This window comes from Neophocaena asiaeorientalis, unplaced genomic scaffold (assembly GCF_003031525.2).
Source record: "Neophocaena asiaeorientalis asiaeorientalis breed wild unplaced genomic scaffold, Neophocaena_asiaeorientalis_V1.1 scaffold1132, whole genome shotgun sequence".
Taxonomy (NCBI): domain Eukaryota; kingdom Metazoa; phylum Chordata; class Mammalia; order Artiodactyla; family Phocoenidae; genus Neophocaena; species Neophocaena asiaeorientalis.
In genome coordinates, this window is record NW_020174472.1 from 191888 (window position 1) to 216701 (window position 24814).

At 42.9% G+C, this 24814-nt stretch overlaps 1 protein-coding gene across 8 annotated transcripts; it reads left to right on the forward strand.

Moving 5' to 3' along the window:
- Positions 1 to 24133, forward strand: ZNF667 (zinc finger protein 667). 8 transcript variants are annotated; one of them, XM_024757215.1, is made up of 7 exons: positions 272 to 405; positions 5990 to 6134; positions 6240 to 6386; positions 11213 to 11304; positions 12768 to 12894; positions 14219 to 14311; positions 21678 to 24133. In XM_024757215.1, the coding sequence occupies exons 4-7, from the start codon at positions 11272 to 11274 to the stop codon at positions 23255 to 23257; spliced, it is 1833 nt and encodes a 610-aa protein (XP_024612983.1). In that variant the 5' UTR covers positions 272 to 405; positions 5990 to 6134; positions 6240 to 6386; positions 11213 to 11271; the 3' UTR covers positions 23258 to 24133. The 8 variants fall into 8 exon arrangements, with proteins under 8 accessions (XP_024612987.1, XP_024612990.1, XP_024612986.1 ...); XM_024757216.1 differs by lacking the exon at positions 272 to 405 and adding an exon at positions 2172 to 4207; XM_024757223.1 differs by lacking the exon at positions 272 to 405 and adding an exon at positions 11494 to 11619 and having other exon boundaries at positions 5897 to 6134.
- The last annotated feature ends 681 nt before the right edge of the window (positions 24134 to 24814 follow it).

The following is a 24814-nucleotide window of genomic DNA, read 5'->3' on the forward strand; positions in this document are numbered from 1 at the left end:
CGCCTGCGTGTGCCTGCCTGTGAGTGGGTTGGGGCCTCAGGTCTGTGCCTGTGGAAAGGTCCCGGGAGAGGTGAGTAAGCGCCTGCGCACCGCGTGGCTTTATTTAGGGGCGGGGGCCTCGCGCTCCTGTGGACGCCTAGGGGCGGGGCCGCGGCTCGCCGACGTGTCTCGCGCGTGAGGGGGCGGGTCCAGCCAGTGCAGACCGAGGGCCGCGGAGGAGAGTACGCAGGCGCGGGGAGCGCGGGGAGCGCGCCGTGCCTGCAGCTGCCGGGGTGGGCGTTGCCGGGACGCGGCCCAGGAGGACAGGTTGAGTGTGGCTGTGGGTGTGCGCCCACGGCTGCCTGGAATTTTCCGCCCGTGACCGCCTGTGGGGTTTTGTCTGGTTGTGTGGTGACAGAGTGTGAGGTGAGGGACTGTGTTTGAAGCGTGTGGTGGCGTCGCTGTGTTGTGAGAGGAGAGCGGGTTGTGGCGTTTCTGCGTGTGTCTGTGACGGAGCCAGCCGTGTGGTGACGGGGACGTGCCTCAGGACCATGTTCGTATTTCACCGCAAGGTCTGTGGTGTTTATGTGAGGAGGAGGTGACTGCGCCTGTGGGAGGGGGGCCGGGAGTGGGTATGTAAGTGTGGCTGTGAGAATTTGTGTTGTTAAAGCGCGTTCGTGTGTGTGTGTGTGTGTGTGTGTGTGTGTGTGTGTGACCGACTGATGTAGGTGGCCGTTTATCGCCGTCTGGAGTGGCTGCGTGATTTGACCGGGTGGCTGTATGACTGAGCTTCAGTGGCTTTGCGGTTGTGCGTGTGTGGCAGTGTGCGACTGCGCTGTCGAGGTGTATCTCTCCCTGTAAGCGTGGAAGGAGGATCCCTGTGGGGAGGACTCAGCGGCTTTACGGGCGTGCAGGCTCCTGGCAAGGAAGTATGTGTGCGGTTTTGGGAGGCTTTCCTCCTCGGTAAAACAGGATAACACCCGCGTCAGTTTTGGGAAAATTATATAAATGGGGTAACGTAGTGAAATACCCCGTTGCCGAGCTTGGCACTCACCAGGCCCTGTGTAGGTGCTGGGTGTTTGTTGGAGTGCTGGTGGTCGTTTTTCGTTGTCCCCGTGCAGACGTAGAAGGGCGGTGGTGAACGCTGGAGAAATTTGCATCTCTGACCTTGAGATTGAGCAGTGCTTCTCAGGGCTGGGGATCTGACCTCTTCTAGCTGAGAAGTGGTGCCCCAGTAGCCCAGCTGCTCCTTGTCTGTTATTGCATTAGTGCATTTGAAGGGAGGGCAGTGTCTGCCCTGGTCTCTGGGACCTGAGGCTGCGTATGGTTGTGTGTCTGCTTCCTAACCAGTGTAGCTTGGGGGACTCTGGGACTTCTGGTTCCATCACTCAGTAGTTCTGTGACTTTGGGAGAGGTCACTTAAATTGCTGACCCTCAGTTTCACCTGCAAAATGGGGATAATAATAGTACCAATCTTAGGCCTGTGGTGAGCGTTAAGTAGAACAGTGCCTGACACAAGTAAGCAACGAATAAATGCTAATTGCTTTATTATTAACCTAATAACCCCAAGGATTCCACACCCAGAGAATCAAATCCACAGGAAGAAAAGCAAGAAGTGGAGCCTCAGAGAAAAAGTTGCAGGTTAAGAGATAAAGTAATCCTAAAGGCTAAATTGAGCTTAGGTTCAGAATTTTCTAGTCGGGGTCCTAGGAGGGCACGAACAGATGGTCTTCCTTTATGGAGATATCCCTAGGGAGCCTGTGGGGTCAAGATGCAAGCACTCAAGAGTTAATTTCTTTCATTCTGAGAAGCCCACTGGTCAAGACCCAGTGGCAGGGACTGAGGAGGAGTATCTCCTGATAACAGCGATCTAGAGACATCTCCGTGTCTAGACCAGGGTTTCTCAGGCTTGGCACTTTGTTGTTTTTTTTTAAAATAAATTTATTATTTATTTATTTATTTTTGGCTGCGTTGGGTCTTCGTTGTTGTGCGTGGACTTTCTCTAGTTGCGGCGAGCTGGGGCTTCTGTTTGTTGCGGTAAGCGGGCTTTTCATTGCAGTGGCTTCTCTTGTTGCGGAGCACGGGCTCTAAGCGCGCGGGCTTTCAGTAGTTGTGGCTCATGGGCTTCAGTAGTTGTGGCGCGCGGGCTCTAGAGCGCAGGCTCAGTAGTTGTGGTGCATGGGCTTAGTTGCTCCGCGGCATGTGGGACCTTCCCGGATCAGGGCTCGAACCCGTGTCCCCTGCATTGGCAGGCAGATTCTTAACCACTGCGCCACCAGGGAAGCCCCAGCCTTGGCACTTTGGATGCCTTGGGGCAGATAATTGAGAGATGGGGGAGAGCTGTCCTATATATTTTCGGATGTTTAGAATTATTCCTGTTTCCTACTCCCCAGATGCCAGTAGCATACCCCCGCTGCCCCAATTTTAACAAGCAGAAGTGTCTCCAGACACAGCCTGGTATCCCCTGGAGAACAAAATCACCCCAGTTGAGAACCACTGGTGTACAGGACCATGATGAGGGCACACCATGAACATTTTCAGGGCGTGAGGGTGGGGAGGAGAGCAAGGGGGCTGGATGAGAGAGGTGATAAAGGGATAATGTTTCTGAGATGAGAAGAAAGGGTGTCCAAAGCCTGCAACATGGGTAGGCTCTGAGAGGCACTCATTCATTGAGCAGTCAGATGCCTGCCATGGGCCAAGCACCTTGCTAGTCAGGATGGACCAGGTTTCTACTCTTTGGAGCTTGCATTTAGTAGAGAGATGAAATTAAATTTATAACAGGTGGCAATAATTATTTTGAAAAGGAAAGCAGGGTGAAGGGATTACAGGGTGACAGTGGGTGCTGTTTTCAGTGTCGACACCCAGGCTTCCCATGGGCATCTCAGTCAACTCCGAAGCCAAGAATGGCCACCATCAGTGACTCCTTGGAATCCTTTGATCAGGGAATCTAAGGGTTTGGCTTTTCTCCTCCCCAGTGCTGAGGTCTGGACTCTTAACAGGGAGAGGTCAGATCTCCAGCCCGCGACTGAGGCTTGGAGACTGGAGCAGTAGTTCTAAACTATGGCCTTGCATATAATTTAGAAATCTTAAAAGATAAAAATAAGACATGCCTGGACTCCATCCCCAGAGATTCTGACTTAATGGTTCTGGCAAGGGGCCCAGCCATCAGTATTTATTAAAAAGCTCCCAAGAGATTCCTGTGTACAAACAGGGTTGAGAGCTACAGCTGTGAGAGTTTGTGGGCTTCTCAGAATGAAAGAAATTAATTCTGAGTGCTTTCAGTATCTTATCAAAGGCAGTCCCTACAGCTGCACTTCCCTGCAATAGGGACATTCCTAGCCCCATCCTACAAGTGAGGAAATCAGATCTGTACCTGTGCCAGCAGAGCAAGGGCAGGTCTGACATTCAGATGCAAAGCTTATGTTTTCTGCTATAGCTGGGCTTGGGTCTTTGGAGAAAGTACCTTTCTATATCCCCGGCCTCAGGGGCTGGCAGGTTCAGGATAGAGGTGATCTTAAAATACTAGATAGGTGGTATAGCAAAAACAAACTCTGGCTGAACGGAGGCAATGTGTGGGTGCATTAATGGCTGGCTTTCAGTTATGTCAGGACCCACCCCAACTCAACACCCAGCACAGGCCCCCAGGATCACAAGGGTGCTGTGCCCCAAGGGGAGGCATGGCCACTGTCCAGGAACTCTTTTTATTTTAATTTATTTATTATTATTTTTTGGCTGCACTGGGTCTTCGTTGCTGCACGCGGGCTTTCTCTAGCTGCGGCGATCGGGGGCCACTCTTCCTTGTGCACGGGCCCCTCATCGCTGTGGCCTCTCCTGTTGTGGAGCACTGGGCTCCAGGTGTGAGGACCTCAGCAGTTGTAGCAGCGGGCTCTAGAGCGCAGGCTCAGCAGTTGTGGCACACGGGCCCAGTTGCTCCACGGCATGTGGGATCCTCCCAGACCAGGGCACAAACCTGTCTCCCCTGCACTGGCAGGCAGATTCCTAACCATTATGCCACCAGGGAAGTCCCTCCAGTAACTCTTTAAGCTTGTTCTCATCCAGGTTCTAGCCATCCCTGCCTTAGGAGCAGGAATTTAGCTTTGTGCTAAATTGCAAAGCCCCTTCCCACCCTAAGGTCTCGGACTCGGAAGAGAGGCCAGGTTTACAGCGATGCCCTGACGTGGGTGGGATCCAGCCTCTTTATTTGTGGTGGTGATGGTGTTTTGAAAAGGTAATTGTATATATGATACAGAACGCCAAAGCGTAGATAGATAGGGAAAAGTGAGTTTTGAGTTTCCAAGCCTAGTGACCCAGTTCCCTTCTTCAGGGACAATCGCTGCTACCAACTTCTTTATTTCCCTTCCAGAACTTGTCTGTTCCTTTTCAAACTCATGTATTCGTATCCTGTATTTTGTTTTTTCTAAGCATTTTCTCTATATCTTTATTCTCCTCATTACACCATATCTTGGAGATCATTTCACACAGTACATATAGAGCAGATTTCTCAACCTCAGCACAGTTGACACTTTGGGCCAGATTGTCCTTTGCTCTGGGTGCTGTCCTGTGCATTATAGGATGTTTAGGAGTATCCCTGGCCTCGACCCATTAGATCCCAGGAACACCTCCCACCCCCAAGTTGGGACAACCACAGATGTCCCAGGCATTGCAAGTGTCCCCCGGGGGCAAAATTGCCCCCAGTAAAGAACCTCTTAGGTAGTGCTGCCTTGTTCCTTTTAAGAACTACACGGTGTCCCATATGTGCGTGTAACATTCACTGATTTTCTTATTGATGGGCAGTTGTTTCCAATCTCTTGATAGGAGTAGTAATTGTAATAGGGAAGAACCTTTGTATTCTTTTTTTTTTTGGCTGCACTGTGAGACATGTGGCATCTTAGTTCCCCCGACCAGGGTTTGAACCGTGCCCCTTGCAGTGGAAGTGCAGAGTCCTAACCACTGGACTGCCAGGGAAGTCCCAGAACCTTTGTGTTCTATTACAAGTTAATCACTAAAGGGAGGTTGCTTGAATTACACATAATGGGGTTCTCTGGGAAACCGTGCCTCCCAGGTAATGAGCATTAAGCTAAAATACCTTTGTTTAGCCCATAGGAAACATCCTGACCAAACCCACCTGTGAATGACTGCAGGAAGGAAGAAATTAACACATCCCCTCTGAAATGTTTGACATTTTCCCCTCCCTTTTAGTATAAAAAAATCTTGAATTCTAACTCAGGAAAGATGATTCTTTGGGACGTGAGTCATCATCATCTCCGTCTGCTGGCTTTCCGAATAAAGTCACTGTTCCTTGCCCCAACAACTCGTCTCTCGATTTACTGGCCTGTCGTAGGGCGAGCACTATGAGATTGGCCTCAGTAACATAGTGATAATAAAGAAACTAACATTTGTTTAGCTCTGGCACTGCTCTCAGTGTGTTACATGTTTTCATTCATTTAATTTTCACCACAGCCCAGTGGAGTCATCATTGTTATTTGCCTCATTTGACTGTTGAGGAAGCTCAGGCCCAAAGAGGACAGGGAGCATGTCTGAGGTCACACAGGTAGTGGGTGGCAGAGTTGGAAGCTGAACCCAGACAGCCTGGCTCCAGATGGATGCCCTTCACTGTAGGACTGTACTGCCTCTTCCTACAAACGCTGTCATTTTACACACGAGAACGTCTGAAGACAAATACCAGAAATGAGGTTACTGGGTTAAAGGGTATGTGCACCTTCAGCCTTAAAGATATTGTTGGGCTTCCCTGGTGGCGCCGTGGTTGAGAGTCCACCTGCCGATGCAGGGGACGCGGGTTCGTGCTCTGGTCCGGGAAGATCCCACATGCAGCGGAGCGGCTGGGCCCGTGAGCCATGGCCGCTGAGCCTGCGCGTCTGGAGCCTGTGCTCCGCAACGGGAGAGGCCACAACAGTGAGAGGCCCGCGTACCGCCAAAAAAAAAAAAAAAAAATACTGTTAATTTCTCTCCAACCAGCACTGTGTGAGAATTCTTACTTCGGCCCTCTTAGTGTCAGGCTTCCTTGATGCGTGGTGTATACTGAGTTAAAAAGGAAAAGGAAGGCAAGAAATAACCGTGTGGCTGTTGCTGAAGATATCTCATGTAAACTTTTAACAGCTAAGGGTGAAGCAGGTTTTGTTTACCCCATTGCACAGGTGAGCAAACAGGCTTTGTGTGGCTCTCCCACAACCAATAATTGGCAGAAGCGAGCTTTGAATCCAGAATTATCTAATATCAAACTGCTGTTCTTTCCTCCCCAGCAGTGCTGAGTTCCTTGGAGAAAATTATTTTGTGGACAAGAATCGTGCTCCTTCAAGGGCAAACAGCCATGAGAATCCACAGGATGGATGCGTTGCCACTTCCTGGAGCAATCCATTTTACTTGAGGAATCAGAAGAGAAGAATCTGGTAAATGATTTAAAACATGATTTTATATTAACACAGACTCAGATTTATCATGATGTAGGATGCGAAAAGTTATATGGATGTTTCAGAACAAAACAGAAGATTGCAAGAGTTTTATGTTATGGGGCAACTGCATTGGGGTATTCTCAGGCCACAGAGCTAGCCATTAACCCTCCTCTACTGTGCAGGGACATTTGTCAGAAGTTCTCAGACGCCACGTGTCAGTGAAGTGCTGGAGCTGGCTTGCCCCGCCTCACATGAACCCGTTGTGCACACCTCTCCCCAGTTCCATGTTCAGTGACATCAGTTTGATATATTACAGTGGGCCCTGGTGGGAGTATGTACACCGTGGAAATTGGCAGACACTGCAAATTACCTAGCACATCACTGTCCCAAGGTTGAATACAGAGAATTCAGGCATCCAGGATTCTTTGTCACCATTTTCTACACAAGGGAAGCCTTGCTCAGCACAGTCAGAATTGAAGGCCAGGCCACTCGGTTTGTCACTGAGCCACAACTCATCAACCTTAGTGTGGTCTGCTCCAAAGCTCCCCAAGTGCTGTGGCACTCTGATATAACAGAGGTACATATCTCGTAACTGTGGTGCCACATTGACACCTCCCGAACCCTGCCAGAGAAGACAGTGTGAGTATTTGCCGTGTAGACCCTTATCCTGCTCCAAGAGGACAGACTGTGCTGCATGTGGATGGGGCTTAAATCCAGGCTTCATCACTTAAAGCTCTGAGACGTCGGGCAGGTCTTCTTCCCTCTTTCATCCTCAGAATGGAAACTGGAACCCATGTGGTCAGTTTGCTCTAAAGGTGAAATCATATAATGCATATAAATATCCAGTACAGCTCTCAGTCTCATACTTACTACTTTTATTGATTTTTAAATTTTTATTGGGGTATAGTTGATTTACAATGTTGTGATAGTGTCAGGTGTACAGCAAAGTGGATCTGTTATACATATACATATATCCACTCTTTTTCAGATTCTTTTCCCATATAGGCCATTACAGAGTATTGAGTAGAGTTCCCTGTGCTGTACGGTAGGTCCTTATTATCTCATACTTATTATTAACTGGGAGGCATTGTTGTCACCAGGGGTTGAGCACATTTAACATGCGCACACCTGAGGGCTTCCCCAGAGCACGTGAACAGAAGGACAGTAGACTGTTCAGAACAGAAGACTCAGCCCACAGCACCGGCCACATGCCACACTAATAACAACAAAAATGATAAGTACAGCTACCATGATAACTGTCTTGTCTGCTCCTCACAGCAGCAGCCCTTCACCTTCCTTTTGCAGACATAAAGGATCAAGGTAAAGACCCAGTAAGGTTCAGTGTCTTGCCCAAGGCCACACAGCTACACACAGGAATGTTGGTCAACTCACAGCGTGCAGTGGAGAACCGGAGGTGAAGGCAAAGGCGGACGTAGTAACAATAGAATTAGTTTCCCACGTAATGAAGTGGCACCTACTGCATGTTCAAGAGGCCCCTACCCCAGCTAAGTGGGCCAGGGAGGGCTCTTTGAAGAAGTGATGGTAAAGAAAGTATTTACTACTGGGCCTTTAGTCATTCAGGTAGTGAATAGTTAGCCAGCCCCTTCCACGTGCCAGCTCCTGGTCCCCAGGGCACGTGGGGCTTATGCTCACGTGGTTGGGACAGACTGTAAGCACCAGAAGCAAATCACATAGTGTGTCAGCGAGGAGAACTGTGGAGAAAAGAGAAGTCAGAACTGGGAAAGGGAGAGGTGGAGGGTGATGGATAGGAGGGTCAGAGGTAGGTTGCAGTAATAAATACAATGGTTAGGGTGAGCCTCACAGGTAAGGTGAGGTTAGAACAAAGATTGAAGGGAATGAGGAACTGAGACAGGGGAAGGAGCATTGCAGGCGGGGTCCTGAGGCAGGACTGTGGCAGCTCATTCAGGGATTGGCAAGAAAGCCAGTGTGAGGAAGGGGAGAATTGTGAGACCTGAATTCATAGCTCATGGGAGGGAAAATAAGGCCAGATACTACATGTAGACTCTTACCTAATCCTCACAACAACTCCAGAAGTAGTTCTGTGTTGCCCCTGTTTAACAGGGGAGGAAACTGGCACAGAGAGGCTAAGTAATTTGCCCAAGGTAACACAGCTAATAAAAATAGTCATCAAGCCCAGGTGGTCCAACTTCAGAGTGAGGTGTTTAACACACACCAGGCCACCCAGCCGTTCCCTGTAACCCAGGTGAAGATAGGGCAGGGCTCCAAGCTCCTTCTGGACCTGTGAGTCTGAGTTAGGCAGGGCTGGTATCCCACGGCTCCTTTCTGCCCTGTTGGAGTGACCTCATAGGCTAACCTCAGTGATCTCCAACCAGCCCCTTTCATCTGGCCTTAGCGCATCCCTGAGATTCCTCTGAATCATGCATTTTTTTTTAGCACCAGGTCATTGACAAAAGAGAAGAAAAGCCCACTTATAGGGCACATGAATGGGAAGGAACAAATGGAAGGGTCACTGTATTTGTTTCCCATTGCTTTGGTGACAAATTACCACCAACTTAGTGGCTTCCAACACACTTTCATTCTCCTACGGTTCTGAAGGTCAGATGTCTGAAATGGTTTAGGCAGGGCCATGTTCATTCTGGAGGCTCTGGGGAGAACGTGTGGTCTTGCCCTTTACAGCTTCTAGATGCCACCTGCATTCCCTTCCTGCATCTTCAAAACTGGTGGCACAGTGTATCCAGACCTTTTTCTCTCTGACTCTGCTTCCATCATCTTCTCTGTCTCTGACCTCCTGCCTCCCTCTCGTAAGGGCCTTATGACCACATTGAGCCCACCTGGATGATCCAGGATCATCTCCCCACCTCAGCATCCTTCATTTCGTCATATCTGGGAAGTCCCCATTTTGGCCTTTTTTAGACCCTGCCCTTTTCCAAAGACAAGAGGGCTTGGAATGACTGCTGTTAGAACTGTTCTCTGTGCTGTGGTTTCAACATAAAATGGTTGCACTCCACCCCACTTTCAGCATGCCAGGAAGCATTTTGGACTGGTTACTAAGTCAATCAATAATTTTTATTGAGCACCGCTTTGCACAGGGTATGGTCTCATACATGGGAGGAGAGAGTGAACAAAACAGTTAAGGTGTCTGCTCTCATAGAGCCCAAGTCACATGGGGGACATGGTACCTGCATAAACAAGCCCTTTTCAGGAAGCCGGGGGTACTGCACAGAAAATGGAGCAGTAGAATGGCGTAGACTGTATAGTATGAAGCAGTGCTGTCCTGTAGAAACATAATGCAAGGCAGAATTTTAAATTTTCCAGAAGCCATATTGAAAAAAGTAAACAAATTAATTATTAGTTAATTTTAATAATACATTTTGTTTAACTCAATACAGTATATCTGAAACATTACCGTTTTAATTCATAATCAATATAAACAATTACCAGTGAGATTTTTTTACATTCTTTATTTCTTTTTTAACTGAGTCTTTAAAGTCAGGTGTGTCTTCTACATGTATAGTGCACCTCAGTCCAGACACTTAATTGATCTGTATTTAAATTTCATAAAATTTACCATTGGAAAAGTAGATTCACACACCCAAGTTGTTCCAAACATACTTAAAAGTTTACAGTAACTGAATTAAGGATCAATTCTTAATTTTAGATTAATAATAAATTTTAATTCAGTGATTTTAGTATTTATCATTTATTATGGTTTTAATAATAAACAAATTGAAATAAAATTAAACAGTTTCTTATTTCCAGAACTCCGCGTCTCACGTGGCTGCTGGCATGTGTTGGGCAGCACAAGTATAGAGTGACTCAGGGTGATAGAGGGCCTCCTGTGGAGGAGATACTTGACGTCTCACCTCTTCCTCTCCCACTAATGCACACCATTGAGATTACCCTTCTAGATTTCTGCATACCTATCTAATGAGTCCCTTCTCCAGCTGTTGCTTCCCCCTCGCCCCTCCCCCACCACACACACCCAGTTTATTTGCCACATAGCCACCGAGAAAAATTTTGTTAGATATTAGGTCAGCCACATCATTCCTCTGCTCAGCTACCAACCCCCCATGATGCCTTATTGCGCTTAGGATGAATTCCAAACTGCTCCTCACCCCTTCATGATCTGGCCCCTCCTGCCCTCACACACCTCCTAGTCCACCACTCCCCGTCTCGCTCACTCTGCGTCAGCTCACCCGCCTTCGCACTTCCCTTCACATGCAAGCATGTGCCTGCCGCAGGGCCCTTGCACCTGTTGTACGTCTACCCAGAATGCCCTTCTCCCAGTTCCCAGGTGGCTCACACTGCAGTCACACCTCGGCTCAATGTTGCCTCCTCTGAGAGGCCTTTCCCTGCCACGCCGTCACTCCATCCCCTGCTCGGGTCCTTTTTTTCCTGAATAGCAGTGATCTCAGCTAACACTGTGTTTTTTTTTTTTTTTTTTTTTTTTTTTATAACACTGTGTTCTATCTGGACTTGTCTTCCCTGCTGGAATGTAAGGTACTTGGGAGCCAGTACCTCTCTGCTCTAACTCTGCTCTCTCCCCAGCACTGGGGACAGTGCCTGGCACCTGATGAGCACTCCACAATTCCTTGTCTGCCTGTCTCCTTTGCCTCCTGATCTGGAGCCTCCTGTGATCTTAAGAACAGATAGTGTTGGCCGTGGTCCCTCCCTGATCCTGAGAAGGGGCAGGAATGCTTCAGAAGATGTTGTGACCTCCCACAATGTGCATGTCTGTGTACGTGTGTGTGACCAGGGTGTGGGGCCAGGGGATTCTTATCCTAGAGGCCCTGGGACCACCCAGAAGGCCCAGTCGACTCATGACTTCCCTTCTCTCCCAGCCCCACCTTCTCAGCACTCTGCCCCTCTCCAAATTGAAACCCTCAAGGGTGAGGAAAGGATGCCTGCTGCACGCGGGAAATCCAAGTCCAAGGTAAGTAGTGGTTCCTCTTCCTTTGGGAAAGTTCCATCGTGTAAGAAACCATTTGCTTTCCTTCCATGGGAACATCCTATCCCACAGAGACCCAACCAAGACATAGTCCCTGGTTTCCTTCCATCACCACCACCGGGCGTGGGAGCGTGAGAAGGGCCACTCAGCGTACCCCCTCTCCTTTTTTCTCAGTGTGCACATGACCATTCACCTATTCATTCAGCATCTCCAGGGTCTCTGCCTGTGCTGGGAGGAATACTGTCCCCAGAGAGAAGACCAGAGCCACCATGATTTCTCGAGGTGGACATGAGTACCCAGGTGGGACCTGCTGGGGCAGAGGAGGATTGGATGCTGTGCTCCAGAGTTAATCTCTTGATGTTGCTTTGTTTTTACATGTACACCCCATTTTTACAAGGAGGACATCTCTCTAAGAGACTCCTCATAACCCTGTATTCAGGTTGAGTTAGTTGGAGCCAGGCCAGTGAGTCAGCCTCCTGAAATAAGCATGTTTCAAGACTTTAGATGATGAAGTGATTTTCTACAGTAAGCCTCTTCAGTGTAGTTTCTCATAATAGACACTTCTGCCCTTAAGTTATGGGTATTCATTCCCTATTGCCACAAAGTTGGCCATTCAAAACAGCACACATTTATTATCACACAGTTTGTGGGCTGGAGTTCAGATACAGCTTGGCTTAGCTGGATCCTCTGCTTTGGGTCTCACAAGGGTGAAATCAAGGTGTCAGCAGCTGTGGTCTCATCTGAAGCTCAGGGTCCTCTTCTGAACTCATTGGTTATTGGCAAAATTAGATCCCCCTCCTGCATTTCATGTGGCTCCCTTCATCCCATCTTCAAACCAGCAGCAACAGGTCACATCCCATTCATCCTTCACATCTCCTAGACTTCCCTTTCTGCTCTCTTCCACCAGCTGGAGAAAATTCTTTGCTCCTCGGGGCTCCTGTGATGACATCGGGTCCACCTGGATAATCCAGGCTACTCTTCCTATTTTAAGGTCAACTGATTAGTAACGTTGATTACATCTGCAAATAAACTTTTGCCATGTATAATGCAGGCACATGTGGTTAGGGACATGAATCAGCAGCCAGACTGCCCAAATTGAACCCCAGCTCCTTCATTTACAAGCTATTAGATCTTCAGTAAGTCACCTCACGTTTCTGGGCCTCAGTCACTGGTTAACATGAGCCAGTACATGCAGAGTACTTAGAAAAATGCCTTGTCTTTGTCAATGCCCCATAAATCCAAGTTGATATGCTTTTTATGCAACAAAATCTTTATCATGTTGTATTGTGTTTTGTTTAATACACCTGCCCCTTTTGATCTCAGAACCGCAAATGTTTCCTTAATAGAATCCTGGCATCATGTATCTCCCGTGTTTGGAAGTCCAACGTTTTCTCAGCCATGTGGAAGCACAAGCCCACAGTGAAAGAACGTGTGATTTTCCATTTCAGGCACCAGTCACATTTGGGGATTTGGCCATCTACTTCTCCCAGGAGGAGTGGGAATGGCTGAGCCCCATTCAGAAGGATCTGTATGAAGATGTCATGTTGGAAAACTACCAGAACTTGGTTTCTCTCGGTAAGGCTCTCCTGCCCCCATAATCCACAGCTGGCCCATCGTGGGACATGAATCAATCAGTCTAGTCAAGAAAACAGAAGCCACTCCAGTTTTTTTGTTGTGGTTTTAATGGCTTTATTTAGGTATAATTTACATATTATACAGTTCACCCATTTGCAGTATGCAATTCAGTGATTTTTTTTAATGTATTTACAGAGTTGTGCATCCATTACCCTAGTCAATTTTAGAACATTTTCATTATCCCCAAAGGAAAGCCTATACCCATCATCAATCACTTTTTATTTCCCCCTGCCCACTAATCCCGCCCGATTAGGCAAACACTAATCCACTTTCTGTCTCTATGAATTTGCCTGTTCTTGGCATTCCATAAACGTGAAATCAAATATGTTGTCCTTTGTGTCTGGCGTCGTTCACTTAAGGTAATATTTTTGATGTTCATCTACATGGTAGTGTGTGTCAATACCTCATTCCTTTTTATGGCGAAATAATATTCCACATTTTGTTTATCCATTCACCAGTTGGTGGGCATTTGGCTTGTTTCCACTGTGTGGCTGTTAGGAATATGCTGCTGTGAATGTTCACGTACAAATTTTCGTGTGGATGCATATTTTCATTTCTCTTGGGTATATACCTAGGAGTGGTATATGCTGGTCATATGGTAACTATATATGTAATCTTTTGAGGACACCTGGCTTGTTTTTAAGAGAAAAAATTTGAAGTATTGACTTAACAGGTACTATTAAAAGGTGAATATTAGACACAGATGGTAACTGCAGGACACAGCCACCATCCTAGGGCTGGGAGGACAGAGGAAAGAGTTGAGAGTTTTTAGGACTCTGAGGAAGGGACTCAGACTTCTGAAGGAGAGGGGTGCACTGCTTGGTTTATCCTTCTGAGGGGGCAAGATGAGGCTAGTTCTGGAAGTGCAGGGAAAAAAAGAAAAGCATAAATTGAAACCACCAGTACCCCTATTGGTGGATGCTGACATGGAGCACCTGGCATAGAAGTGTGGATTACAGCAGAACGGTGGGCTTGGGAGCAGAAAGGCAATAGCTGAATAACCAGCCTCAGGAGTTTCTGGTCCAACTTTTCATGAAAATAGTTGGCTTTGTAGAGTTAGAAATGAATAACTCTGCTGGCTATGACTGAACTTTCATCCTTCTTATTCTCCACCTATCCTTTACATCCTCCATGCTCCTCTTGCACTAATAAGCCCCATTTTTGTTGACACAAAGCTTGACTCTGACAAGCATGTGTCAGTGTCATGTCAAGCATGTCATGGTGCCCACATCATGCTCAGTTCCAGTGTTTTTCCTGTGTGCAGGACTTTCCTTTCGGAGGCCAAATGTGATCACCTTATTGGAAAAAGGGAAAGCACCCTGGATGGTGGAGCCAGTGAAAAGACGCCGGGGCTTGGGTGAGTGACAGAGAACCAAAGCTTAGAAGCTGGCATTCTGTGTAAAGGTGCCCTCCATCATGAGAGGGCAACATCTTTAAGGTAATAGTTGAGAGCCACTTTCTCCACCTCAGAGGCCCCGGGCTTGTGCAGAAAACGCAAGCCTCTTCAGTATGAGCCCCAAGAGGGAGAATAACCAACATTTAACAAGCTCCTCATTAGGTACTCTTTTAAGTACAGGTTCCTCCCAACAACCCTATAAGGTAGGTACTATTATTATTCCTATTTTATAGATGAGGAAGCTGAGGGCCAGAGAGGTTCGGTGACTTGCCCAAGGTCACCCAGCTAGGAAGTGGCAGCAGAGTTGGAGTTTGAACCCCAGCTTCCGGTCCCAGAAGCTCAGCTTTTAACAGCCTCATCCCCACCTATCCAGTCCCCTGCCTCGGCTTTCATATTTCCCTCCAGAGAAAGTGTGTTCTGATTTCTCTAATGATAGCATTTCAAATGATCAAACTTGCATCATTTTCTTCAATCCTTAAAAATTAAAAATCTTTTCCATAACTGTTTATTTTGACTGCTTTTCAAGAACTCATTCCCTTTTCTCATAGATTCCTCTTTGGTTGGTCAAGTTATGGGTTTTTAAAATTTTTTTGTGTTTTTTTGTTTGTTTTTATAGATTTATGAGTTTATTATTTGTGGTAAAAAGCACATAACATTAAATTTACCATCTTAACCATTTTTAAATGTTCTGTTAAGTATATTCACATTGTTGACCAAGAGTTATCTAGAACTTTAATTTGCAATACTGAAACTCTGTATCCACTAAATACTAGTTCTTCCCACCCCTCCATTGAGCCCTTGGTATGATTTTGACTACTATGGATACTTCATATTAATGGAATCATGCAGTATTTGACTTTTTGTGACTGGCTTTTTTCTGCTTAGCATAATGTCATCAAGGTTTCATCCATGTTGTAGTATGTGACAGTATTTTCTTCTTTTTTAAGGCTATATAATACTCCATTGTATGTATATACCACATTTTCTTTGTCCATTCATCTGTCAATAGACATTTGGGTTGCTTCCCCTCTTAGCTATTGTGAATCATGCTGCAATGAACATGGGAGTACAGATATCTCTTCGAGATCCTGATTTCAATTCCTTTGGGTATGTACCCAGAGGTAGGATTGCTGGATGATATGGTAGTTATGTTTTTAATTTTCTGAGTAACCTCCATACCGTTTTCCACAGTGGCTGCACGATTTTTCATTTCCACCAACAGTACACAAGGATTCCAACTTCTGCTCATGCTCACTAGCACTTGTTATTATTATTATTTTTTAATATTTATTTATTTGGCTGCGCCGGGTCTTAGTTGTGGCACCCGGGATCTTCGTTGCTGCTTGTGGGATCTTCGTTGCAGCATGCTGGTCTTACTGTGGCATGTGGGTTCTTTTTAGTTGCGGCATGTGGGTTCTTTAGTTGCGGCATGCAGGCTCTTTTAGTGCGGCATGCAGGCTCTTGGTTAAGGCATGTGGGATCTAGTTCCCTGACCAGGGATTGAATTGGGCCCCTCTGCATTGGGAGCATGGTGTCTTAACCACTGGACTACCAGGGAAGTCCTCTGGGGTGTTTTTGATAGTGGCCATCCTTATGGTGTGAGGTGATATTGTGGGTTCAATTTGCATTTCCCTGATGATGAGTGATGTTGAGGATCTTTTTATGTGTTTATTGGCCATTTGTCTGTCTTGGAGAAATGTCTGTTCAAGTCCTTTGCCCATTTTTTAACAGGGTTATTTGTCGTTTGTTTTTAAATTGTAGGAGTTCTTTATATATTTTGCATGTTAATCCCTTATCAGATATATGATTTACAATACCCATAGGTTGCCTTTTCCCTGTCGTTTTCTTTGACATGCAAAAGTTAAGTTTGAAGTAGTCTCATTTGTCTGTTTTTTCATTTTGTAGCATGTGCTTTGATGCCATATCTAAGAAATCAGTGCCAAATCCAATGTCCTGAAGCTTTTCCCCTATGTTTTCTTCTAGGAGTTTAATAGTTTTAGGTCTTACACTTAGGTCTTTAATTTATTTTGAGTTAATTTTTGTATATGGTGTATGGTAGGGGTCCAAGTTCATTTTTTGCATGTAGATACCCAGTTTTCCCAACACCGTTCATGGAAGAAACTGTTCTTTCCCCATTGTATAGTCTTGGCACCCTTGTTGAAAATCATTTGATCAGATTTGCAAGAGTTTATTTCTGGGCTCTTTATTCTCTTCCTTTGGTCTACATATCTATCTTTATGCTACTACCACACCATCTTAATTATCAGGAAGTCTGAGCCCTCCTGCTTCATTCCTCTCTTGCAAGATTGTTTTGGCTGTTCAGGGTCCCTTGAGATTCCATATGAATTTTAGGACTTTTTTCTATTTCTGCAAAAAGATGTTATTGAGATTTTGATAGGGATTGCATTGAATCTGTAGATAACTTTGAGAGGTATGGACAGTTTTACAATATTAAGTCTTCCTATCCACAAGCACAGGATGTCTTTCCATTTATTTGTGTCTTTTGATTTCTTTTAGCTATGTTTGTAGCTTTCAGTGTACAAGTCTTTCATCTCTTTAGTTAAACTTGTTCCTAAATAGTTTATCCTTTTTGATGCTATAATAAATAGGATTGTTTTCTCAGTTTCCTTTACGGAGTGGTCATGGTTAGTGTATAGAAACACAACTGATTTTCGGGTGTTGATTTTATATCCTGCCACTTTACTGAATTCATTGATTGCTTCAAACAGTGAGGTAGTTCCTTCTATTCCTATTTTTTTGAGTGTTTTTATCATGTTAAGTTTTGTCAAAAGCTTTTTCTGCATCAGTTGAGATGATCATCTGGTTTTTATCCTTTAATTTGTTAATGTGATAGACTACATTTATTTTCCCATATTAAACTATCCTTGCATTCCAGGTATAAATCCCACTGGCTCATGTGTATGATCCTTTTAATATGTTGTTGAATCTGGTTTGCTAGTATTTTGTTTAGGATTTTTGCATCAGTATTTATCCAGGGATATTGGTCTGTAGTTTTACTTTGTTGTGATGTCTCTGGTTTTGGCATTAAGGTAATGATGGCCTTACACAATGTGTAAGTATTCCCTCTGCTTCTGTCTTCTGAAAGAGATTATGGAGAATTGGAATGATTTCTTCCTTAAATGTTTGGTAGGATTCACTAGTGAACACATAATGGGCCTGGTACTTTGTTTTTGAAGTTTATTAATTACTGATTCAGTTTTTTAAATAGATATATGCCTATTCACATCATCTTTTTCTTGTGTGAGTTTTGGCAAATTATGTCTTTTAAGGAATTGATCAATTTCATCTAGATTATCAGATTTGTGGGCATAGAATTGTTCAGTTTTCTTTTATTATATTTTTAATTTCCATGAAATATGTAATGATGTCCCCTCTTTGATTTCTGATATTAATTTGTGTCTTCTCTCTCTCTCTTAGTCTATCTAGAGACTTACCAATTTTACTGATTTTCAAAGAACCATCTTTTTATTTCATTGTATTTATCTATTGATTTCCTGTTTTCATTTTCAATGATTTGCTCTAATTCTTTTTTTTTCTGCTTACTTTGGATTTAATTTGCTCTTTTTCTAGTTTCCTAAGGGGGAAACTTAAATTTTTGACTTTAGGTTTTTGTTCTTTTCTATTATATGCATCCAGTGCTATAAATTTCCCTCTAAGCACTACTTTCAGTGCATCCCACACATTTTGATAAGTTGTGTTTCCATTTTCATTTAGTTCAAAGTATTTTAAAGTTTCTCTTGAGATTTCTTCTTTGACCCATGTGTTATTTAGAAGTGTGCTGTATAACCTCCACATATTTGGGGATTTTCGAGTCATCTTTTTGTTAGTGATATCCAGTTTAATTCCATTGTGGTTTGAAAGCAGACAGTATGATTTCTATTCTTTTAAATTTGTTTAGGTGCGTTTTATGGCCCAGAATATGGTCTGTCTTGGTGCATGGTCCACGTGAGCTTGAGAATAATGTTAATTCTGCTGTTGGATGAAATACTCTATAGGTGTCAATTATATCCAGTTGAATGATGGTGTGGTTGAGTTCCATTATGTCCTTACTGATTTTCTGCCTGCTGGATGTGTCCATTTATGAGAGGAGGGTGTTGAAGCCTCCAACTATGATAGTGGATTCACCTATTTCTCCTTGTGGTTCTATCAGTTTTTGTCTCATGTAGTTTGATGCTCTGTTGTTAGGTACATACATGTTAAGAATTGTTATGTCTTCCTGAAGAATTGACCCCTTTATCATTATGTAATATCCCTCTTTATCCATGATAACTTTCCATGTTTTTAAGCCTGCTCTATCTAGAATTAATATAGCTACTTCTGTTGTCTTTTGATAAGTGTCAGCATGGTCTACTTTTCTCCATTCATTTACTCTTAATCCATATGTGTCTTCATATCTAAAGTGGGTTTCTTATAGACAGCATACAGGTGGGTCATGTTTTTTATGCACCCTGAAAAATCTCTTTTAATTGATGCATTTAGACCATTGACATTTAAAGTGATTATTGATGTAGTTGAATTTATATCTACCATTTTGTTACTGTTTTCTATTTGTTACCTTTATTTTTTGTTCCTATTTTTGTCTTCCACTCTTTTCTGCCTTTTATTTATTTATTTATTTATTTTTTTTTTTTTTTTGACTGCCTTTTAAATGAACATTTTATATGATTCCATTTTCTATCCGTAGCATACTTTCTTTTTTTATACTTTTTTTTTTTTACTTTTTAAACTCTTTTTAGTGGTTGCCCTAGAGCTCACAGTACACATTTACAGTTAATCCATGTCCACTTTTAAATAACACTGTACCACTTTGTGGATAGCATGAGTACCTTATAATAAAGTAATGCTAACTCCTTCCTCCCATCCCCTCTATCATTGCTGTCATTTACTTCACTCATATATATAAGTATACATTAGCATACACACACACATAAGATAAATATATAAGCATATGTAATCAAATACATTGTTGCTATTATTATTTTGAATAAACTGTTACCTGTTAGACTAATCAAAAATAATAAAAGAGGTTTTTTTTTTGCCTTCATTTATTCCTTCTTCAGTGCTCTTCCTTTCTCTATGTAGATCCGAGTTTCTGACTTACATTATTTTCCTTCTCTCCAAAGGACCTCTTTAACATTTCTTGCAAGGCACGTGTACTGGCAACAAGTTCTCACAATACTTGTTTATATGAGGAAGTCTTTCTCTTTCACTTTTGCAGGAAATTTTCACAAGGTACAGAATACTAGATTGGTGGGGTTTTTTCTCAGTAATTTAAATATTTCATGCCACTCTCTTCTTGCTTGCATGGTTTCTAAGAAGTTGAATGTAAATCTAATCTTTGTTCCTCTATAGGTGGAATCTTTTTTCCCTCTGGCTTCTTTCAGGATTTTTTCTTTGATACTCTGCAGTTTAAAAATGATATGTCTAAAAAAAAAAATTACACGCCTAGGTATAGGTTTCCTAACATTTATCCTGTTTCGTGTTCTTTGAGCAGCTTAGATATGTAATTTAGTGTCTGACATTAATTTGGGGAAGTTTTCAGTCATTATCCTTTTTTCTCTTTCTTCTCTTCTGGTATTTCTATTACAGATATGTTATTTCTTTTGTAATTGTTCCAGTCTTTGGATATTTTGTTCTGTTGTTTCAGTCTTTGTTCTCTTTGCTTTTCAGGTTTTGAGGATTTTATTGATAAATTCTTTAACTCGCAGAATCTTTCCTCAGCTGTGTTAAATCTACCAAAAAGCCCATCAAAGGCATTCTTCATTTCTGCTACAGTGGTTTTGATCTCTTAACATTTCATTTTGTTTCTTCCTTAGGATTTCCATTTTTCTGCTTACATTGCCCATCTCTTCTAATATGCTGTATACTTTATCCACTAGAGCCCTTAGCATATTAAATATACTTGTTTAAAATTTCTGACCTGATAAGTCAAACATCCCTGCCATATTTGAATCTGGTTTTGATGCTTGCTTTGTCTCTTCAAGTTGTGTTTTTTGCCTTTTGGTATGTCTTCTAATTTTTTCTTGATAGCCAACCATGATATACCATTTAAAAGGAACTGCTCTAAATAGGTCTTTAGTGATGTGATGGTGAGGTGGGGGAGGGAAGAAGTCTTTAGTCCTATGATTAGGTTTTCAGTCTTTTAGTGAAACTTCTCTGGATTGTGAACATCACAAATGATTCTGTTTTTCCCTCCCACGTTAGGTGGGACAAGCTGGTGGAGTTGGATATTTTCCTTCCCCAGGTCAATTAAGCTCTGATAATACCTCAGCCTGGTAGGCTCTGGTTACCTACCTAGTGTCCCCTGAGGGCAGGCCTGGTTAAGAGGAACAGACTGATCTGGCATATTTCAAAATGATTCCTTTTCCCCACCCCCTGGAGGCAGCCCAAGATAATTTTTCTCCTATATTTAAGGTGAGAATCTGATCAAACTCCTAAAGGTAAATCTTGCCATATTGTGTGGGCTGCTTTGACTAGGTCCCCCTGGAGTTTTTAACTCTCAGAGCTGTTGGCACTGAGCCTCCAACAACTCATTAATTATAGTTTAGGTTTTCCTGCCCCAGCACAGGTTCCCATGGTGGTTATGCTTCTGAGTCTCTGCTTCAGTAAGCTTCGGTTTGTCTCTCCAGTCTTGGAGGAAGTGGTTCGCCCCGTGCCCTCCCCTCTATAATGGATCTAAGAAGAGTTGTAGGGCAAAATGGTGACTTCCAAACTTTTACATGAGGAGCCAGAAACCAGAAGTCCAGTTTGGTTTTTTTTAAGATTCGATTTTAAGAATACATTTTTAAAATTTACAACTTTATTGAGCCACATACTGTAAAATTCATCCATATTAAGTGTATAATTTAGTAGTTTTTGCTAAATTTACCAAGTTGTGCCACCATCACCATAAACCAGTTTTAGAACAGTTTTGTCACCTCAGTAAGATCCCTCATGACCATTTACAGATAATCCCCATTCCCACCTTCAGCCACAGGCAACCAGTAATTTACCTTCTGTCTGTATTTTACCTTCTGCCTTTTCTGGACATTTCCTATAATAAAACTACATTCATCTGCTGAACAATATATGGAGTTTAATGTGGTATATGGTATACATTTATTCTCTAAATAAAACCTTTATTCATTTCCAATTGCACTTCCCTGAATTTCAGTTATGAAATGTTTCTATAAAGCCCTTACTGTGTTAAAACCATAATGTGACACTAAAAAGTTATTCTGATTATCATTGTTATTATGATAATGATTGCAAATAGCTTTATTTTTCTAGCACAGGAAAACAAATTGAATTTCTTGATGTCTTTCAGACTTAGGGTCTAAATGTGAGACCAAGAAGTTATCTCCATATCAGTGCAACAAATCTGGGCAAAGCATCTATCAGAAAGCAGTTTCTGCACCACAAAAAGTTCCCACAGGAAAGAGAGGCTGCAAGAAAAATTCAGTCCTAATAAAACCCAAGAAAGTGCATTCAAAGAAGAAATCTCTAAAATGTAATGACTGTGGGAAATTCTTTAGTCAAAGCTTATCTCTTAAACTTCATGAGAACTCTCATACTAGAGAGAAGCCTTATGAATGCAGTAATTGTAGAAAAGCTTTCAGACAGATCTCATCCCTTATTCTTCATCAGAAAATTCACAATGGAAGGAAAAGCTATGAATGTGATAAATGTGGGGAAAGCTTCATTCAAAGAACAACCCTTATTTTACATGGGAGAAGTCACGATGAAAAGGAAATCTTTGACTGTGGGAAGGCCTTGAGTCAATGCCAATCTCTCAGTATACATCAGAAAATCCACCTTGTCCAAAATGTCTACCAGTGCAGAAAATGTGAGAAAGCCTTCATTCGAATGTCATCTTTTTTACTCCATAAGAAAATTCACAATGGAAAGAAAATACATAAATGCAATGAATGTGGGAGAGGCTTCAGTAAGAAATCCGTCCTTGTTGTACATAAAAGAATTCATACTGGAGAGAAAACCCATGAAAGTGAGAAGGCCTTAAGTCAGAGTTTACAGCAGCGAAGTCACCATGCACAGAATCCTTATAAATGCAGAAAATGTGGGAAATTCTTTAATAGGATTTCATCCATTATGCTTCATCAGAGAATTCACACTTCAAAGAAACCCTACAAATGTGATAAATGTGAGAAGATCTTCATGCGGCTTTCAACCTTTACTCTACATGTAAGAATTCATAATAGAGAGAAACTATACAGATGTAATAAATGTGAGAAGGTCTGCAACCGGCATTCATCCCTTATTCAACATCAGAAAGTTCATACAAAGAAAAAGAAACTGTTTGAATGTAAGGAATGCGGGAAGATGTTTTCTGGAATTGCCAACCTTAAAATACATCAAAACATTCATTCTGAAGAGAAACCTTTCAAATGCAATAAATGTAGTAAAGTTTTTGGCCGCCAATCATTTCTTATTGAACATCAGAGAATCCATACTGGAGAAAAACCCTATCAGTGTGAGGAATGTGGGAAAGCCTTCAGTCACCGAATATCTCTTACTCGACATAAGAGAATTCATACTGAAGATAGACCGTATGAATGTGATCAGTGTGGGAAGGCCTTCAGTCAGAGTGCACACCTGGCCCAACATGAAAGAATTCACACGGGAGAGAAACCATATACATGCAAAACGTGTGGGAAGGCCTTTAGCCAGCGTACATCCCTTATTCTACATGAAAGAAGTCATACTGGAGAGAAACCCTATGAGTGTAACGAATGTGGGAAGGCATTTAGCAGTGGCTCAGATCTTATTCGGCACCAGAGAAGTCATTCTTCAGAGAAACCCTATGAGTGTAGTAAATGTGGGAAGGCATATAGTCGGAGCTCATCCTTGATTCGACATCAGAATACACATTCTGAGGAAAAGGCTTAAGATTGTTTTAAATATGTAAAAGCTAAGAGGGAGGCTAGCAAAGTAGCAGAGACACAGGCATGGGAAAATGCATTTGTCTATAACATAAATTGTGTAAAAATGGGACAGTTTGATGGTGTGTCCCACTTTGAAACCCAAAGAGCAAAAGTCATTGGTGATTTTGACCTGAGTATTTGAAATCAACTGAGGTAGTGACTTTATTATAGGTCTTTGTTTCAAAATAGCAAGCTCAGATGATTGGATCAGTCATTTTTAATGAAGAGCATTCTTCATTTGATAAAAATAACTGGTACTTTATTTCCAATGTAATTTTAAAGCTATTTCATTGGTTATGTACAACAAAGTGAATTGTAAATCCATTTTTCTGGATGGAGCTGTGAGCCTGATTTAAGGTAACATGAAGAAAGAGTTTGAGTTTGTCCCTTAGAACTAGAAGTATCACACAGAAGGGATTTCCTCACAAACCAGGGTGCCATTTTCAGCTGGCAGAAACTTCTGGTTGAGAATAAAGAAGATTGAGTAAAGATAGCACTCATAATTGTGTGACGCAATAGAGTCATTACCATACTGTCTCTATGGATATGAAGACATATGATCTTAATGGTGTGAAAAATCTAACAAGCCTGGGACAAGCTAATGAAAAAAAAAAAACAGGATGTATTGAAGAATGAGGAACTTCAGAACAAGGAGAAATCATTTGTTATTGTTTTGTTTGAAAATGAATTTATATTTATATGAATAAACATTGGTATTTTCATGTGAAAACACTGGTGTACAAGTGATTGGTGGAGAATGGGATGTCATGGACTGAATGTGTCCTCCCAAAATTCGTTTGTTAAAACCCTAACCCCCAATGTGATTGTATTTGGAATTGAGGCCTTTGGGAGATAATAAGGGTTAGATGAGGTCATGAGGGTGGGGCCCTCATAATAGGATTAGTGTTTTTAAAGAAGAGACACCAGAGACCTCTGCCATGTGAGGACACAGCAAGAAGGTGGCTATCTGCAAGCCAAGAAACTAGCCCTCATCAGTATCCAACCTTGTGGCATCCTGATCTCAGACTTTCAGCCTCCCAAACTGTGAGAAATAAATTTTGTTTACATCACCCAGTCTATGGTATTTTGTTATGGCAACCTAAACTGACTAATACATGGGAAAAACCCTGCATTTATGTGCCAGGCTCTTTCATGTCAGCTGTTCACCATATATATAATAGTTTTCAATGCTGCTTTCCAGTTTGTGCAAAATGTGTAAGAAATAAAATCAGAATTCTTTTTTGGAATTAGGTTATATACAGTTGGACTCTTCTGTGTGCGTTTTTCTGTTGCAAAAGCTACTTTTGAAAGCACCTATATCTAAGACAACTTTGTGAAATGTTTGACCACATGGATTAGGTCCCTCTAACTTTGACCACAGCTGAGAAGACGACAACTGGATTTGTGAAGGGAGCATGCATGTAGGATAATAGAACAATTTTCCATTTAAACTTGTCATATCAGTCTGCAAGATCAGCATAAAAAATCAACACTTCAAGCAAATGGATGAGCAAACAGCATA

What these genes read in the sequence shown, in the direction of transcription:
- ZNF667 (XM_024757219.1), top strand. Translation starts at nt 11,272, where the DNA reads ATGCCTGCTGCACGCGGGAAATCCAAGTCCAAG. An exon ending in GCGGGAAATCCAAGTCCAAG is followed by an intron (nt 11,305 to 12,767) that starts GTAAGTAGTGGT and finishes TTTCCATTTCAG; the next exon opens with GCACCAGTCACATTTGGGGA. An exon ending in CCAGAACTTGGTTTCTCTCG is followed by an intron (nt 12,895 to 14,218) that starts GTAAGGCTCTCC and finishes TCCTGTGTGCAG; the next exon opens with GACTTTCCTTTCGGAGGCCA.